Source organism: Lactuca sativa, chromosome 5 (assembly GCF_002870075.4).
Source record: "Lactuca sativa cultivar Salinas chromosome 5, Lsat_Salinas_v11, whole genome shotgun sequence".
Lineage (NCBI taxonomy): Eukaryota > Viridiplantae > Streptophyta > Magnoliopsida > Asterales > Asteraceae > Lactuca > Lactuca sativa.
The window spans coordinates 160,165,681-160,185,195 of NC_056627.2; the positions used below are offsets into that span (position 1 = coordinate 160,165,681).

The window sequence follows — 19,515 nt, forward strand, 5'->3', positions numbered from 1 at the left end:
CCCAAGCCTCCCAAGAGGACCCAAAGAACAACAAAGGTTGTCATTTCTTCATCCTTTCTATGGTTGGTGTTTTAATCTTTATATAACTTGCAAGAAGATCCTTGTTGGGTATAAAATTTTATGTTATGTTCAAAAATGATAAGTCTTCCGTTTGTGACTTTGTAGTTTTTGAAACTATTTTAGAACTAAACCCAACAATTGCTATAAGAGGTACCTTGCAAGTTTGGTTAGATTTTTTGATTTTTGGAAATATTAGTTTTTAGCGAATATGGATAACTTGTTTTTGAATAAAAACAAGTTCATGCATATTTTCTATCACAACTTTATTTTTGTTATTTTATGTGACAAAAGTTTCATGCATCTTTTTTCATTTAAAGTTGTCTTAGAAAAACTGTAACACCCGGATTCCCAAGTATATTAATTATTCCTTTATTTTTGGAGATTGAGAGGGGACTCGGCGAGTTGGTCTTATGACTCGCAAATTATAGTCACGGATTCGTATCCGGGTTCGCAGCTAGACTCGACGAGTTCATGAGTGGACTCGACGAGTCCACGCTATTTAATGAAACCCTAATTTCTTGCGTTTGGGACCTATTTAAAGGCCCTTAGGGCCGTCATTTGCGGCTGCCAAACCCCAGAGAGAAACCCTAAGAGATCTAGAGCATTTGTGAGGAAGGAGAGGCCATTCTTGATCATTTTGTTGGTGTATTTGCAAGAAAGAGGTGACCAAGGCAAGAGGAGGCTACAGGAGGTGCGATTCTAGTGACTTTAGAGTCCATAGACTTCATATTGAGGTATTTGTTCAGACCTACTTCAGATTTGGTGTTCATTCTTAGAGTTAGGCTTTTCTAACCCCGCTTTAGAGGATGGTTATGTGGAGCCATTGGTCCCCTCTTGAGTCTAAGCTTTGGATTTGGACCCAAAGAGGTCCAGAGACCTTAACCCTTGGAGCTTTATGAGCTATTTCGGGAGCTATGAGCTTAGGATGTTTTTTTTGGGGCTAAATCACCATATTAGACCATCTAGATGTTATATGAGTGTCAAGGACTGAACTTTACATGATTATCATGCTTGGGAAGGTTAGATCTATGGATTAAAGGAACAGATCTGTCCTCGGGAGGTCTATGGAGTTTGTGCATGGCATGAACTCGGCGAGTCCAAAGATCAGACTCGGCGAGTAGGGTGAGGGTTTCCCATAAACCACTCAGTGAGTAGAATTTCCGAGTTGGAGAAATAACTCAGTGAGTAAGAGAGAGTTAGGGGATTGAAGTTCAAGGCGAAACTCGCCGAGTTGTTCTTGAGACTCAGGGAGTTAAGTTGGGGTGGCCCTTCGATTCATGCCAGGTGTGACTCGTCGTGTAAGGGGAGGAACTCGACGGGCAAAGCGTGACTAAAAGAGTTAGTAGACACATGTAGACTCGTCGAGTCGCCCAAGTGCACTCGACGAGTCGGTTCAAAGTTTGACCTTTGACTTTTGTTGACTTTTAGGGTTTGGTCAACAATGTGGCCTTTGAGCTGATAAAGGGGTAAAATGGTCTTTCACCTAGAGAGGGTTGAGTCTAGTCCTGAGAGTTATATTTATGAGAATATTTACTTTGTGTTATTAGGCGGAGGCTAGATCATATGTCTACCGAGTCAAAGATATACCAAGACATCTGAGGTGAGTCTTCTCACTATACTTTACCTAGTGTGGTAATAGAGTTATGAGACAGACTATTCTAGAATTATATGCCAGTGTATTTGTATGATATTATATGTTGTGATTTGTTGTGATATGTAATATGCATGATTCAGAGTTTACAGAGTTAGGATCAATGGGTCCACAGAGTTATGGGACTAAGAGGGTTCCACAGAGATATTCGACCAGCGGGTCAACAAAGTTACAGCCTTGAGTGGCTGATATGTGTTTCTGTGGTATTTTGGGGAACTTACTAAGCATTTATGCTTATAGTGTTATGTGTGGTGTCTCAGGTACCAGTGACGATCGCGGGAAGGCGCCGGCATGACTCGTACACACGCACACTGGAGTTCATATGTTTTTGTTCTTGGGATTTGTATTGAATAATGATGATACTATGTTTTAAAATGTGGATGTGAATGAAATTATATGGTTTCTAAAATGTGAAAAATTGTTTAAATTTTCACGGTGTTACAAGTTGCTTTCAGAGCCTTGGTTTGAGGGATTCAGATGCATCATCGGGCGTATCTGAACTCAAACTGAGGATTGGAGGAAAATTTTTGTAATAAAGCAAAATTTTTGAAAAGGGTAAAAAGAGTTTTGATGCAAACAGAGCCGAGCCGTATGTACGATCAGCCAGCGCCCGAACGGTGATTTCCCAAAATAGCATTACAATAAGTGTTATCAGATATGTTCTGTTATGCTATATGACGAATTATGATATGCATGCTAGAGTAGACTAGGTATTCTTATTAGGACTAGAGTGGCCTGATATATGATGCCTTAGTCTAGGGGATTTTGCTGCTAGAAATGTTTGAGAGTGTTTAGATAGCAGCGAGGTGCTTATGAGATATCTGTGTGTGAGTAGCACATGATTAAGATAGTAGAGTGCTTGGAAATTTGGGACTCTGGGTGGAGGACTTGGAATGAATGCTGAGTCAGTGTGGTGGGTAGTATTGGGCCCGTACTACCGAAGGCACCGGGTCAGTGCGCAACCTAAGTAGGAATCCTTAGGGTACCAGGAACCAAGTAGGATTGGGGGTATCGAGTGTGTGCATGCTCGAGCGAGTCTTTGATATCTTGTGTTGTATTTTAGAGAGGTATCATGGTGGGAACGCGCCACATAGCAGGGACTAGTGGAGGGGGTGTGAGCGACGAGGAGCTCCACCGGATGATTCATGATTAGGTGGCTACTTCAATCCGCGCTGAGATCCCATAGATGTTTGGGTCTATCAAGACCAACCTGATAGAGACATTTGACGAGAGATACGCTGTTCTTTCTGATGCTGCTGTTGCTGCGGCCACTGCAGCTATAGCTGCGGCTAGACCGCAGGGTGGTGATGCGTTGTTGTTCCGAGAGTTCAGCAACACAAAACCACCATAGTTTGATGAGACCCAGGACCTGATTGTAGCAATGAGGTGGATTTCAGATATTGAGGAGTGGTTCTTTACTTGCTCATCTCCTGATCATTTGAGAGTCCGGTTCGCACTAAACCAGCTTCGCATGCAAGCGAAGGACTGGTGGTAGTTTGTGACGGCGCATTATACGCCTGCTCAGCTTGCTGCAGTGACCTGGGAGTGGTTCACTACTATGTTTCGAGACAAGTACATTCCCCCGATGGAGAGGGAGCGTTTGGCCCAAGAGTGTTTAACCCTCAAGCAGGGTACTGAGTCTGTCACAGTAATTACGAGAATGTTCCATGAGCGGGCGATGTTCTGCCCAGAGCACGTGTCCTCCGAGCAGGCACGTATGAGTCGATATCTGAGCATTTTGAGGAGGGATACACGGTAGTTCGTGGAGAACTCGACGTACTGGACATTTGCCGAGCTTCAGGAAAATTCCCGGAAGAGGGAGGTAGAGCTGGAGACTCATGCTAGGGAGGAGGATGAGTCTTAGGGGAGGGATCGGCGACCGGCACAATCTCAGCCGGCAGCCAAGCGGGCCAAGCCCGCTGATTCAAGATCTGGGAGTCAGAAGTGCCGCACTTGTGGTATGTGCGGCAAGAGCCACAATGGGGTGTGCAGAGTGGGATCTTGCTACAAATGTCGCAAGGAGGGGCATATGGCCAAGGATTGCCCCAAGGGGTTTGTAGTGTGTTTCCACTACAACCAGACCAGACACCACAAGGCAGAGTGTCCACATTTGTGAGGGACAGCTCAAGGAGCACCTCAGGGATCTGCCGCTGCTGCTATCAGAGCTTCTGAGAGCAGGCTAGTGAAGGCCGAGGTACCGAAGGCACGAGGGAGAGTCTTTCAGTTGATTGTGGAGGAGGTCCGCACTGCGCCCGACGTTGTGGCTAGTATGTACCCTTTCTTGTATTTATTTTGATGTTGGGATATAGTGTTTATTTTATGTTATGTGTATATACTTTTCTCGTGAATTATGTACCTGCCTTGGTGTTATTTGACTCGTGTGCGAGTCGGTATTTTGTATCTCTGGCTTTTAGTCAGCACATCAGTATTAGTCGAGAGGCGTTGAGTCGACCTCTGAGAGTTTCCATAGCTGATGAGAGGACGGTGTATGCAGCCGAGGTAATCCGAGGATGTGTACTCGAGATTTTACGCGTCGAGTTTCCGATTGATTTGGTTCCTATTGCGATGGGGGATGTCTGTGTCATCGTGTGCATGGACTGGTTCAGAAAAGTGGGGGCGGTTATCGACTGCGAGAGACAGCTGGTGACCATACGAGACCCCAGTGGGGGAGTTCTTACAATGTACGGCGAGGGTACACGTGCTGGGTCAACATTTTGTTCGGTCGCTAAAGCGAGACAGAGTCTACAGCAGGGCTGTAGGGGATTTGTAGCATATGTGATGGATGCAAGTGTTGATTCAGAGAGACCGAGGTTAGTTGATGAGGTCCCGATAGTGCGTGAGTTTCCGGATGTATTTCTAGAGGAGTTGCCAGGTGTGCCTCCGGAAAGGTAGGTAGTGTTCAGTATCAATTTGATTACGGGGGTTGCGCCTATCGCCAAGGCGCCTCCAGAGATGCAGGACTTATCCTCGTAGCTCCAGGAGCTGCTGGGGAAGGAGTTTATTTGCCGAGCAGTTCGCCATGGGGAGTGCCTATCCTTTTTGTCAAGAAGAAGGATGGTTCACACCGGATGTGCATTGATTACCGGGAGTTGAACAAGCTAATGTTCAAGAACCGTTACCCGTTGCCGAGGATCAACGATTTGTTCGATCAGTTGCAGGGAGCATCTTGGTTCTCCAAAATCGACTTGAGGTCTGGGTATCATCAGGTGAGGGTGCGAGATGAGGACATCTAGAAGACAGCATTCAGGACTCGTTATGGGCATTACGAGTTCGTGGTGATGCCTTTTGGACTCACCAATACACCGGCGGTGTTCATGGATCTCATGAACAGAGTGTGCAGACCGATGGTGGATCGCTCGGTGATCATGTTCATCGAAGACATCTTGGTGTATTCAAGATCCAGAGAACAGCATGAGGAGCATTTGAGGGAGATCCTCGAAGTCTTGAGATCGGAGAGGCTTTATGCCAAATTCTCCATGTGTGATTTTTGGTTGTGAGAGGTCCAGTTCCTAGGGCACCTCGTGAACCAGAAATGGATATTGGTCGACCTATCCAAGACGGATGCAATGATGAGTTGGGAGGTGCCGAGGTCACCTATCGAGATCAGGAGTTTCCTAGGGTTGGCTGGTTATTATTGGAGATTTATCAGGGATTTCTCCAAGATCATCGTGCCACTCACTAAGTTGACCCAGTAGGGTGTTGCTTTTTCATGGCGTCCAAAGCATCAGGCCTCCTTCAAGACACTTTGACTAAGATTATGCGAAGCTCCGTTGTTAGCCCTTCAAGAAGGGATGGAGGACTTCGTAGTGTATTGTGACACGTCGATATTTGGGCTGGGAGCGGTGGTTATGCAGAGGGGTTATGTGATAGCATACGCATCGAAGCACCTGAAGCTTCATGAGACGAGGTATCCCACCCATGATCTGGAGTTAGGGACGATGGTGTTCGCCCTCAAGATCTGGTGTCACTATTTGTATGGGGTTCGGTGTACCATATACACGGACCACAAGAGCCTGAAGTATCTAATGGATCAGCACAAACTGAATATGCGTCAGAGGAGATGGTTGGATGTGGTGAAGGATTACGATTGTCAGATCCTGTACCACCTGGGCAAGGCTAATGTTGTAGCCGATACACTGAGCCGTAGGGCGTAGGGCGTCCCGATGCAAGATGTTTGTTTGAGATTTATTGTGATGACTTCGGTATTGGACACTATTCGTGGGGCCCAGCCTGAGGCCGTGAGGCCAGAAAGCCAAAAGAGAGAGTGAGTTGTCCGGCTGGTATCGGAGTTCATTACCGATAGTCGGGGGCTTATGACATTTCAGGTTCGGATATGGGTACTGTTTGTGGGCGGGATGTGTATCATTTTGATGGAAGAGGCTCATAGATCGAAGTTCTCGATCCATTCCAGGGCCACTAAGATGTATTTGGACCTAAAGAGGGAGTATTGGTGGTCCAGTATGAAGAGGGACGTCGCATGGTTTGTAGAGAGATGCTTGACCTGTCGTAGGGTTAAGGTCGAGCACCAGCGTCCACATGGTAAGCTGCAACCGTTAGAGATTCCCGAGTGGAAATGGGAGCAGATTACCATGGATTTCATCACCAAATTGCCAAGGACCGCGAGAGGTGTCGATGCGATTTGGGTGATTGTGGACAGGTTAACGAAGAGCGCTCATTTCCTTACTATCAGTGAGAGCTCTTCCACGGAGAGGTTGGCAGAGATGTACGTAAGAGAGGTGGTATCACAGCGTGGAGTGCCGATCTCGATTGTCTCAGATCGAGATGTACGTTTCACTTCCAGATTCTGGAAGAAGTTTCATGAGGAATTGGGTACGAGACTGCATTTTATTACCACATACCACCCATAGACTGACGGGCAGAGTGAGCGGACGATTCAGACGCTCGAGGACATGCTCCGGGCATGTGTATTGGATTTTGGCGGGAGTTGGGACACGTAGTTTCCCTTGGCAGAGTTTTCCTACAACAACAGTCATCATTCGAGCATTTGTATGCCACCCTTTGAGCTGTTGTATGGGAGGAGCTGTCGGACCCCCATTTGCTGGGGAAAGGTAGGGCAGCGTGTGATGGGTAGTACTGAGATCATGCTTTAGACGACAGAGCAAGTTCAGCAGGTCAGACAGAGGTTGTTGACCGCTCAGAGTCGTTAGAAGAGTTATGCGGGCAAGCGCCGGTCCGAGCTCGAGATTCAGGTTGGCGACTTCGTGCTCCTGAAGGTCTCTCTTTGGAAAGGAGTGATTCGATTCAGGAAGAGGGGCAAGTTGGGGCCCCGATATATCGGTCGTTTCAGGGTGATCACAAGGGTAGGCAGGGTAGCCTACTGTTTGGAGTTACTTACAGAGTTGGGTCAGATCCATGACACTTTCCACATGTCGCAGTTGAGAAAGTGTATAGCCGATGAGTCGGCAGTGGTGCCATTAGAAGATATTCAGGTGGATGCGAGCCTGAACTATATTGAGAGACCGGTGGCGATTAGGGATTGGAAGATCAAGGTTTTGAGGAACAAAGAGCTGCCTATGGTGCAGGTCCAGTGGCAGCATCAGAAATGGTCAGAGCTGACTTGGGAGCCGGAGCATGAGATGCGGGAGCAGCATCCAAAACTGTTTACAGAGTGAGACTTCGAGGGCGAAGTCTGATTCTAGTGGGGGAGAACTGTAACACTCAGAATCCCAGGTATATTAATTATTCCTTTATTTTTGGTGATTGAGAGGGGACTCGGCGAGTTGGTGTTTAGACTCGCCGAGTATAGTCGCAGATTCGTATCCGGGTTCGCAGCTGGACTCGACGAGTTCATGAGTGGACTCGGCGACTCCAGGCTGTTTAATGAAACCCTAATTTCCTGGGTTTGGGACCTATTTAAAGGCCCTTAGGGACGTCATTTGCGGCTACCAAACCCCATAGAGAAACCCTAAGAGATCTAGAGCGTTTGTGAGGAAGGAGAGGCCATTGTTGATCATTTTTTTGGTGTATTTGCAAGAAATAGATGACCAAGGCAAGAGGAGGCTGAAGGAGGTGCGATACTAGTGACTTAAGAGTCCATAGACTTCATATTGAGCTATTTTTTCGAACCTACTTCAGATTTGGTGTTGATTCCTAGAGTTAGGGTTTTCTAACCCCCCCCCCCCTTTAGAGGGGAGGTTATGTCGAGCCATTGGTCCTCTCTCGAGTCTATGCTTTGGATCTGGACCCAAAGAGGTCCAAAGACCTTAACCCTTGGAGCTTAATGAGCTATTTTGGGAGCCATGAACTTAGGATGTTGTTTTTGGGGCTAAATCACCAAGTTAGACCATCTAGATATTATATAAGTGTCAAGGTCTGAACTTTACATGATTATCATGCTTGGGAATTCAGATATATGGATTAAAGGAACAGATCTGACCTAAGGAGGTCTATGGAGTTTGTGCATCGCATGAACTTGCCGAGTCCAAAGATCAAACTCGGTGAGTAGGGTGAGGGTTTCCCGTAAATCACTCAGTGAGTAGACTTGCAGAGTTGGGGAAATAACTCAGTGAGTCAGAGAGAGTTAGGGGACTGGAGTTCAAGGCAGACTTGTTCTTGAGACTCGGCGAGTTGAGTCGGGGTGGCCCCGCAATTCATGCCAGGTGTGCCTCGTCAAGTAAGGGGAGGAACTCGACGTGCCAAGCGGGACTAACAGAGTTAGTAGACACATGTAGACTCGCCGAGTCACCCAAGTGCACTCGACGAGTCGGGTCAAATTTGACTGTTGGCTTTTGTTGACTTTTAGGGTTTGGTCAACAATGTGGCCTTTCAGCTGATAGAGGGGTAAAATGGTCTTTCGCCTAAAGAGGTTTGAGTCTAGTCCCGAGAGTTATATTTATGAGAATATTTACTTTGTGTGATTAGGCGGAGGCTAGATCATATTTCTACCGAGTCAGAGAAATATCGAGACATCTGAGGTGAGTCTTCTCACTATACTTTACCTAGTGTGGAAACAGAGTTATGAGATAGAGTATTCTAGAGTTATATGCCAGAGTATTTGTATGATATTATGTGTTGTCATTTGTTGTGATATGTGATATGCATGATTCAGAGTTTACAGAGTTAGGACCAGTGGGTCCATAGAGTTATGGGACTAAGAGGGTTTCACAGAGATATTCGACCAGCAGGTCAACAGAGTTACAACCTTGAGTGGCTGATATGTGTTTATGTGGTATTTTGGGGAACTCACTAAGCATTTATGCTTACAGTGTTATGTGTGGTGTCTCAGGTACCAGTGACGATTGCGGGAAGGCACCGTCATGACTCGTACACACGCACACTAGAGTTCATAGGTTTTTGATCTTGGGATTTTGTATTCAGATAATGATGATTCAATGTTTTAAAATGTGGATGTGAATGAAATTATATGGTTTTTAAAATGCGAAAATTTGTTTAAATTTTTACGTTGTTACAAAAAGAAAGTTTATTTTATGTGTATGGTAATGTGTATACTGTTCATAAACTATCCAATGAGCATTATGATTGTTGTGTTGTTGTGTTTATTATTTTTGTTACAAAAATTGTTGTAATAATTTATTTTTTCATATCGTATGTAATAAAATAAATCAATTAGTTTTCTTGCTTTATTTTTGTATGTGACAGATTAGTTTTTAGGATTAATTTATTTGTACAAAAAGTTATCTAGAGATGAAGTTGGAACCATTTTTTTTAAGACAAAAAGAAATTTTCGAGTCTAAAAGGTGTGCAGGATTTCTAGTGACATTTTCTGAAAAGTGTCACGAATGCGGTTTACAAGGGGTTGCTCGACTTTTTGCGATAGTTACTGAATTTTAGCCTTCAAGAAGTTTTTCCAATCATTTGCAAGGAATGGGTGTTTACTCAAGTCAAAGCTTCTACAACAACATTCAAAGAATTTTTTGGTCCTCTTAAATGTCCCTTAAGGAATGGACTTGGGATCTTTTGTGTTGACACTACTAGAAAAACAGTCTTTTACGACGTGCAATGTGTGTCGTAAAACGTTCAGACGATGCGCAAATTCGTATCAAGAAAGGCCCTGTCATAACGAGAGACGACATGCTTTTGCGCGTCGTCTATAGACGACGCACATTTACGACACACATTTATGACACGCAATGCGTATCATTAAAACCCTTGTCAAGAAAGGCCTTGTCATAAATGAAGATGACACACATTTTTGCATATCATAAATTAAAATGTTAAAAAAAATTATATATTTATTAATTTTTAAATTAAATTTGCATTTAATGTTTCACAATAGAAATAATATACCATATAAAAAAAAATACAACCTGTTGCATGAAGTTTAAAATACCATATAGCAAACATTCAAGTTCATCTAAATGTTAAACAAGTGATCAAAAACATTGTATGTACATTACATGTCAAAAGAGGATGCTACGTAATATTTCACAATGTTAACAATAACATTGTACATCACATATCAAAAGATAAATGTTACCTAACATTTCACTGGTATATTGTTTCTGGATACAAAATATCACCAGTAAATGAAGTCTGTAAAAAAATTTGATCATTCTTCACGGATTTCATCAATATCATCACCTGTGTATTGAACTTTGTCACCTCAATTTCTTTCTACATGGAATTGCTATAATAAGGTAGATTTCTCAATTTATAATGCTATAATAGGAAGTATCTTGTGAAGTCGTAATAAGCAATTAATATGACAAGACAACGAGTATCATCCTCATCAGTATATTCTGTATAAATATTAGTAGAATGCTTATTTTTAGAAACTTTATGTATGATTAAGTTCATGATTACTGATTCATAAAGCTAAAATTTGTCTTGATTTGGTTAACAAATTGACATATACGGTCCAAGTCAAAGAAATGAGAAAACATAAAAACCTAGGTAGCCAGGTATATAATGTTCAAATGAGAACGATGTGCTTGAACAACGGCTCGATATGCACTCCTCCTTCCCTCCATAGTCTGAAGCAAGAAACATTAAAACACTTTATAAGTAGAATGTCCCGAATATAGTTGACCAAGGAACATATATAGATTAAATTGTGATGGTAAATACCCAAAAATCAAAGAAGAAATTTGATCGGTCAACCATAAAAAATTTACATTACGGATTAGATCAAAAATAATGCTTACCTGAGGGTATTCCGGTTAACCATAAACTGAATTGACCTTTCGCTTCATGATATCCACATCCCACACCTTAATGGTAAGATCATAACTTCCAATGTCACCAAAATTATTTATAAATTATTTTAAATAGTTATATTACTAATTAAATATTACTATACCTACATGTAACTATTTTATCTCCAGTGCTATTATAAGATAACCCCCATACTATAGATGAGTGTCCACTGAAAATCCTTGTAATTATTAATTCATTAAATTATAGCATTCCCCAAAATGTTAACATAAAGAGTGTTGGATACCTATTTGATTCACCTAAAGGCTGGACACAACGCTAAGCATCAGTATCACCATTATCTACCCACACCTGAAAATAAAAACATAATAGAATATCAATTTGTTTTGAAAGTTTTAAATTATTTGTATGAAATTAAATAATGTTACCTTAAAGGTCTTATAATAGCTACAAGAGAATAAAACATCAACAGTTAGATGCCACTGAACCATTTTAACACCTTGTTTATGACCGTGAAGAACAGAGACATAGTTATATTCATTTCCTGGTAAAACTTCCCAAATCCAAACACATTTTTCTCGACTACAAGTTGCAAGAAGAGAACCAGATGCATTCCATGACACACTTTTCACTTCATTTTCATGCCCTATACAAATTCACAACTCATTATCATCCATTTATAAGATATAAACATTTGTTTGATAAGTAACATAAACAGAACAACATTAGAATGATGAGGTGAGCAGTACCTCTAAAGTGGATACACATTGAAAGATGTGGCATCAAAACTTGCAGTTGCTAATTATTTACCAGATGGCAACCAAGCACACAATTTACCAAATGGTGACAAAACATTCAAAGTCACTTCCATGAATCTAATATCAATAGTAAAATAGAGTGATATTTGAGTAACCTCTTTCAACGAGAACTACAATCTGGAAAATGAGATGTCATATACAATCCGTCCTTTACCTGTTTCAACAAAAATCCAATAAAAAAACCTTTAGAAAATTAATAAATAACATGTTAGCTAAAATATTTGGTGATGAAAACATAAAAACGAAAGAGAAATAGCAAACGAAAGTGAAGCAAATAGGTAGTAGATTTCAAGTTCACATCTTCCAAGTTCCAACTATGACACAAATTCGTCAGTACCTACTTAGATTCTTTAGGGGTTCAGGTTAAATTCACTCACATCTCCCTTGTGGAAATCCCAAAAACATCTAGCACCATAGTAATGATTTGATTTTGTATTAAAATAAAGGGGTTCCATTTATAATAAAATATTGAATTACCTGTGTAGCCTTTCGTTGAAACGGCTCTTTCTGATCTGTTGAATTGGCTTAAGAGAATTAGTTTCCATGGACAGCAGAGAGAAATCCCAATTTCCTGAATGCCAAGCAGCTTCAAACTACAAATAGATAAAAAATCAAGCATATGAAGTTATAGTTGTAAACACAGAGGTCACTCACAAGCAGGTAACAAGCAATGCATTAGAAATGATGGTTATAATAATCTATCGCAGTCGGTTTCAATCTCTGATGGGCTAGAACAATGGGAGGACAGGACTGACCTTTGTAAATTGACCCTATCAATATTACAAACTATGTCTGGCAAACAGGAAGAACTTATAGAGACAATTAACAAAGATGACAACAATAAGGTGTCTTGTATTATTGTTGATGATTGCATGGGAAGGGCCATAATATTCAATAAAAAAATATTGAGGATTCAATAAAAAAATACTTCTTGAGAACTACTATTGAAAATTTTTTAGGATCGATATATAAACAATTTATATATCAAAATACAACGTAAAAAAATAAGAAATTACTAAAATTCCCAATGTCTTGGATCCATTTAGAACAAGTTAAATTAACATACTTGAATAAACATACACTCAATTTCATCTCAATGCTCTTTCAAGTCACCTTTTTTATACAAACTCGAAGGTTACACTACATGTTAATTTTGATCAAACCTAATGGTTGTGATTTTCAGTTTAATATTCGTTCTTGTTTTTCCCTATTTGATTTGTTGATTCAAAAAGTTACACTACAAGTTAATTTTGATCAAACCTTATGGGATCGATACAAGAATAATGAAGGTAGTAACAAAAACAAGTAAAACTCATAATAGAAACAACACCAAACAATTATCTTGTAGCAAATCTAAACTTTTGAATTTCGTTTTATGTGAAAAGAAAAACTAAGAAAACATATTACCTTTTCTCATGGTTGAAAATTGAGGAGTTACAAGCAAAATATAAAATATAACATGGCCAATGGCCACATTAATTCATCATCAAGAATTATTCAAAACACAAAATCACTACAACTCCTTTTAGTGGTGCGACTTGGCTACATCTTTTCTTTGCGAATTTGCATTTGAGAGAAAAATTATTTGCACAAAAAATAGTTAATTTTAGATTTTTGGTTAATCTTTATACATACAAAGGCGTATTTTGGTCTTTTAAAGGATTGCAATGCAACTAAATTCCATCAATTGGTTAAACACAAACCAAATGTGCCCTAAATTGCAGAAATTAAACACATAAATCACAAACCAAATGTGCCCTAAATTGCAGAAATCAAACACAGTCATATGGTGGCATAGAGTACAAATTGTTAAAAACATAAAGATACATGTGAATATGATCAAATGAAGCACTTCTCACTTCATAAAACATATGTAAGAGGTGCTAAAGACTTAATGATATCTGGGGAATTTCATCGACCACTTCATGTTCGTCTAAACACCATTGAAACACACAGGTAAATTGCAGAAATCAAACACATAAATCACAAAAATGGAGTATAGGAGTTGATAATTCATTGAAATAAGAAAAAAACAGAAACAATAGAGATGCATAATGGATTAACGTAATAAATCGAGAAGTAAAAAAACAGATGAACATAAGTTGATTTAGGGATGGAAGTTACCACTATGAAGGCCTGAACATCTTTACTCCCCTCTCTCTCTCTCTCTCTCCTCGTTAAGATGCTGGCGAGACTTGGCTGGAGACCCCTTTGGCGGAAGATAGTCGGTGGTGTTTAGCGCCCTTAGCGACCCATGATGACCTTCCTAACGACGCCCACTGCTTTGAGCCTAATAATCATATCGAGAGTGCTATATTCAAATTCGCTTTCTATTCAAACATGTCCAAATTTTTTGCAGGATACGGTCCAAATTTTTACATTGGAACCACCAAATCATTCAAAACTAGAAAAATATATATGAAGAAACGAAAAATAAATTGATTACCTGGGTTTCTAAAGCAGAATTTTCAAAGGTGATGACGAGATGAAATCGGGAAGCTAATGGAGCAAAGTTACAGTTCTTCGTCTCTGTGTTTTTCGATTTATCTATGGGGAATCTGAAACAAACGAGAATCAAGATTTCCATTCCTAACATTGAGACTTGAGAGTATAATTAGGTTTTTTTCTAACAATTTCAGCATCGAGTGGGAGATATGGTGGTTCCAGTGGGTAGAAGTAAGTGAGGAAAGAAGTAGGCGGCAGTAAGGAAAGAGAGTCCATAATTTGGGCAAGAGGGAAAGGAGAAAAAAAGGAAGGCGGGGTTTTAAATTTTTTTGCAGAATTTCATTTCCCCCTACTATTAAAGGATGGAATGCACGTTCCATTAAAAAATATAAAGCGACATCTTTAGACGACGCATATTTTATTATAAGTGCCCACCGTGTGTTTTTAGACACTAATTTAAGGACACACAATAATGCGTGTCCTCTATCCTTCAATTTTTTGAAGAGATGACACTTTTTTAATGTCACTCTCTTTTGAGTAACATAGATCAACGAGTTTCGTGGTTTCGACATTGTAAAAGGGTCTTTTTCTTGTAGTGTGACTCACAAAAAATGTCATTAGTTGACTATGTTTATGCACATTTCTTTTTAGGCATGTTTGTGTTGTTTATTTTATGCAATTATTATGTGTGGTTGATAAATTTGTTTTTCACATGCTAAAATAACTTTGGACAAAATAATCATCAGATGGAGTTTGGGTTTTCAAAATTGGACATAAGATGTAACAAGTTATTCTTTTGAAAAAATAACACCTAATTTTATAAAATCGTTAATAACGACAATTTTTTAAAGACTCCATTATAGGTTTTAAAATTGTGATTTTTGTAACTTATACAAACTCCAAATATATATATGTAATAAAATAAAGTTTTATTAAAGAAATAAAAGGTTCAAATGTACTCAAACTTAATATCGGTTATTAAAATTGAACTGCGTCAAATTATATAAAAACTAGCTTTTTATATAGAACCTTTAAAAGGTGATTTTCTTTTGAAAATTGATACCATAGTTTATTATATGTATGTAATAACCATCATATCATATGTTTTTAAACTAGAACTATAAAACATATAAAGACCATTTTTTTACAAACTTCAAATCTATGCAATCCTTTTAAAGAACACTCGTACATCTCTTGTACGCACTAGTGGGATAAAGGATACCGAACTGCTTAGTGTTGGTTTTGATGGTGGAGGTGTCTTTGCGATTTCTCTAACCAAGTTATAGGCCGATTACACAAGTTTTTAAAATCGGACGATTTAATCGGAAATCTTTTGTGATAAAGGATACCTAAGTAAGCAAAATTCGAGGCATAGATGGGATCAAACATGTCTAATTAAATTGGTTATTAGCGATCCCATAAATCTAGGAATTATATGACATTATATAATTGATAATCGATATCTACCGGGTTGAAATAAATGGGATAAATGATACCTAACCGTTTATTTTTTTGCAAACTAGATCTTAGACTTTGATAATTAATGTTTTTTGAAACTAAAATGGTATTGATTATTAAAGATTAAATATTGAAAATACTAAATGAATTTTGTCAAAATTTTGTAGTTTAATAATCCTTTCTCATTATCATGAGTTGTCATTTTCTTTAATGACTTAGTGAAACAAGAGCATTCACTAGATACAAATTCAATGAATGTGTTCATGTCTTAAGAGACAATCTTGTGAAAGATATGACATTCTATACACTTATAGGTCCTAGTCCTAAACTATTTTCTTTGAGTAATAAACCTGAAAATGATACGTAGTAAAGGCATCATTGTGATGTTAAAGATGCTTCTAACATCAAGTTAGGAATAGTTATTCATGACTTTTAGGATGTCTTGGATAATTTAAACATATATCTCATGATATACTAGGTTAATAAATATTCCAATAAATACGATGACATTTTATTCAAAGCTAGTTTAAACACTTGAATAATAAAAGGCTAAAAGAACCATCTTGTGCGATCCAGTAGGCCCATGTTTTATCAACTCTACACCTTTGAACCCAGGAAATTGTGACAACCTACAATTTTTATTAGTCAAACATGTCATATAAAAGTCAAATTGTTTGTTTTGCTAATTTAATAAAGTTGAATTAATAATCTTAATTTGCATAAACCTTTATTATAAAGTTTTGAGAAAATGAGAAGTAAAAACACTGCAACCGAGAACGTCGCAACATGAGACCCTCAGACCGAAAACCCTCTTCGGACTAAAAACTATTTTCGGACGAAAACCCTCACATGGTCACAATCTCGAACAGCAAAACGTTTCCGACCGAGAACTCTCGATCCTATCCACTTGGCTCACAAACCCATGCAAGTTTCACTTCATGTCATATCTTCATATAAATAGCTTGGACCGAAAAAATCCATCACTCTTACACTTTCCAACCGAAAACTCACCCCTTTCTCTTAAAGTCACAACCGAAAACTCACCATTCTCTCTCAATTATCATCCGAAGATCACTTGAATCTTCATAGGATTATACCGATTTCTTTAAGCGTTCTTCATACCATCAAGCAATCATCATCCGATATCCTTAAAACCTAACTAAAAACACCTTGATCCTCTTGGTTTCACCAAAAGCACCAAGAACAGTTCACCATTTCAAATGACCGAAAAAACCCAGCTGGTAGAAAATTCCTACCAATTTCATGGTTCACTTATTATCCTTTTATTTGTACGTGATTCTTACATCTTAGGCTATTTCATATCATGTTTATCACTATATTTACTAATTATATACATATATATTGCCTGAAATGCTATCAGGACTTAGTTTTGTTACGAATTTTAACGCGTGGAATTAACTCTACTACACTTTATCTGCACTCGAACACTCACATAAGGTGAGTTCATACCCCTATATTTTACCGTTTCGGAGTGATTTTAGGGGGAGAATACAAGCAAAACACAATGAAATTATGTTAAGACATAAGTATAAATAAAACCAATCAGAAGAAAATAATTACTTTTATGAAAATTGTCAAAACCCCTTTTTAAACTACTTTCAACTTTTTAGATTGTTGTTTTTATCAAAATCATATTCCTATGGATATTTATATAGAGTTAGGATTTAAAGGACTTAGGACTATTGCTAATGACTTAACTCCTGCTCCTTGTTTGGTTGTGGGCTTAGGGTAGGATCACATGTCCGATTGTCGATTAAATTTTAATTATACATGCCAAATGTATATATGAATATTAAACTTATTTTAATAACTTTGTTAATCATTTTCATTACAACCCTAACAAATAGTAAACTATAATACGTATAGTTTAAGTATCAATTCACACAATTTACTAGTTCGAGGATACATTACATGAACAAACACATAAGTATAATTAGTTCACTTTAAAAATATATTATTCAGTTACAAGAACAATAAAACATATATACACTATATTTAAACGAGTTAATACTTGAATGTGAGGCACTACTATTGGATTAGATGTCTAAGCCCATAACTATTGTTGATATGTACTTTACCCAAGAGTAACATGGGCCATTTGCGTTGCACTTCACCGGAACAATTTGTATGGATAGTCTTTTGAGAATAGTATGCCTATGGTTTATTGATGTATTATAATTTGTAATATATTATTATGAAATCATATTATTTAATTAATATTGATCAAGAATTAATTTAGTGATCAAAAGGAACTAAATAAATACGGACTCATATATATATATATATATATATATATATATATATATATATATATATATATACATATATACATATATATATATATATATATATATATATATATATATATATATAGCATGGGCCAACTTCATTTAGGTTGGACAAAGCTTGCATGGATAGTCCTTGGAGTTTTTTAGCCTGTGGATCTTATGGAAATGAAAGGTAATGGGTATTAGTGTTTACATGAATGTAACCCTAATCATCCATACTATATAAAGAGGTCTTTGGCACATGAAATGGCACTAGTGTGTAAGTATACAAAAGTGGGCCGATTTCTAGTGTGGTTACTATTCTCTGAAGCTTTCCAAGGTGATATCCATATAAAGGACACGACGAGCATAAATACCTTCTTTCACTTCTATTCTGACAGACTGAATATCTTTTATAAGAAATTGGAGGAAGACCCGACGATTTTTTCCAGGAAATCCCCAACGAAAGATACACACTATTCCGTCTTTTCTATCAAATCGATCATAACCACTACCTACATTCCACGAAATTGTGCACCATAAATAGGAGCTAATAAAAAGACCCGCGATTCCGTAGAAAGACATCACAATTCCTTGTGGAAAAAAAACTATTTCCTGAGACGGAAATAAAGATATCAAATTTCTACCAAGATAACTCGAGGTTCCAACCAACAAGAATCCTAATGAACCTAAAAAAAGGATAACAGCCCAGCAGAAATTACTTGTTTTTCGAGCCCCCGTTATAGGTTCTATCCATATATGTTCTGATCGACAACTCATACTTGATCCAGTTGATTTTTTTGGAATTGAGAGAATACCCCAAATGAATTAGACTTTAGTCCTTTTTTTTTCCGAAGTAACTCGCATCAACTAGCACTAGTTTGATGTGATCCTTTAGGAGTAATTCATTAAATTCGTTAGATCTAAACTAATAACATACCCTTCGTACGATCTCACTAAAGATAGCCAAATAGATAGACCAACTTTACAGTTCAGCTATCCGTCAATTCGGGTCTATTTGAAAATAGCTAGAATCCATTGATCCCTATAGCATTTTCTGGAGACATAAGAGTTTTTCGGCGGAAGCCGCTTATACCATATTTTGCTAAATAGATATCTGTGTTATGATACAAGCGTCAGTTTTGAAAAAAAAAATAGATGAGATTTTGTGCCATCGGCTCTAAACAATCTTGTTTTTTTGAACATGAAGAAATAAAGAAGCCATTGCGATTGCCGGAAATACTAGGCCTACTAAAGGCACCAAAACAGAGGGAAAGTTAAGAGTTGTCATAGAATGGCTACCTCGATTTACTATTTGTACCTGTTATTATTATTTATATTTTATATTTATAATATAAAGATATCTTATTATATATAAAGATATCTTATTATAATTTGATAATTCTAAATTGGAATTATTATTATTACTTAATAGCTATTAAGTATAAATATAAGTATCTATCTAAGTGAGTATATAATGTAGTTTTTGATCTTTCTACATGAAAGATTTGAAAGGATATGGATGAGATATTATTTTCTTCATTTTTTGCTCTTGTCTTCGAATTTCATTTACTAAGCAAAAAGTTTCTTAAAAATTAATTAGATTCTATTTATATTGAATATATTGAAGGGTTTGTTAGAATCCCATCCATCAGGGATT

At 38.3% G+C, this 19,515-nt stretch overlaps 1 protein-coding gene across 1 annotated transcript; it reads right to left on the minus strand.

Annotated features, from left to right (window-relative positions):
- Positions 1–11,164: 11,164 nt before the first annotated feature.
- On the minus strand, positions 11,165–14,251 carry LOC111908081 (uncharacterized). The gene is made up of 5 exons (XM_023903917.1): positions 14,111–14,251; positions 12,142–12,257; positions 11,657–11,721; positions 11,275–11,492; positions 11,165–11,197 (listed from the first exon to the last, which is right to left on the minus strand). The coding sequence occupies exons 1-5, from the start codon at positions 14,249–14,251 to the stop codon at positions 11,165–11,167; spliced, it is 573 nt and encodes a 190-aa protein (XP_023759685.1).
- Positions 14,252–19,515: the final 5,264 nt, after the last annotated feature.

What these genes read in the sequence shown, in the direction of transcription:
- LOC111908081 (XM_023903917.1), bottom strand. Translation starts at nt 14,251, where the DNA reads ATGGAAATCTTGATTCTCGTTTGTTTCAGATTCCCCATAGATAAATCG. An exon ending in TTCAACGAAAGGCTACACAG is followed by an intron (nt 11,722 to 12,141) that starts GTAATTCAATAT and finishes TATTGATATTAG; the next exon opens with ATTCATGGAAGTGACTTTGA. An exon ending in GCTATTATAAGACCTTTAAG is followed by an intron (nt 11,198 to 11,274) that starts GTAACATTATTT and finishes TTTTATTTTCAG; the next exon opens with GTGTGGGTAGATAATGGTGA.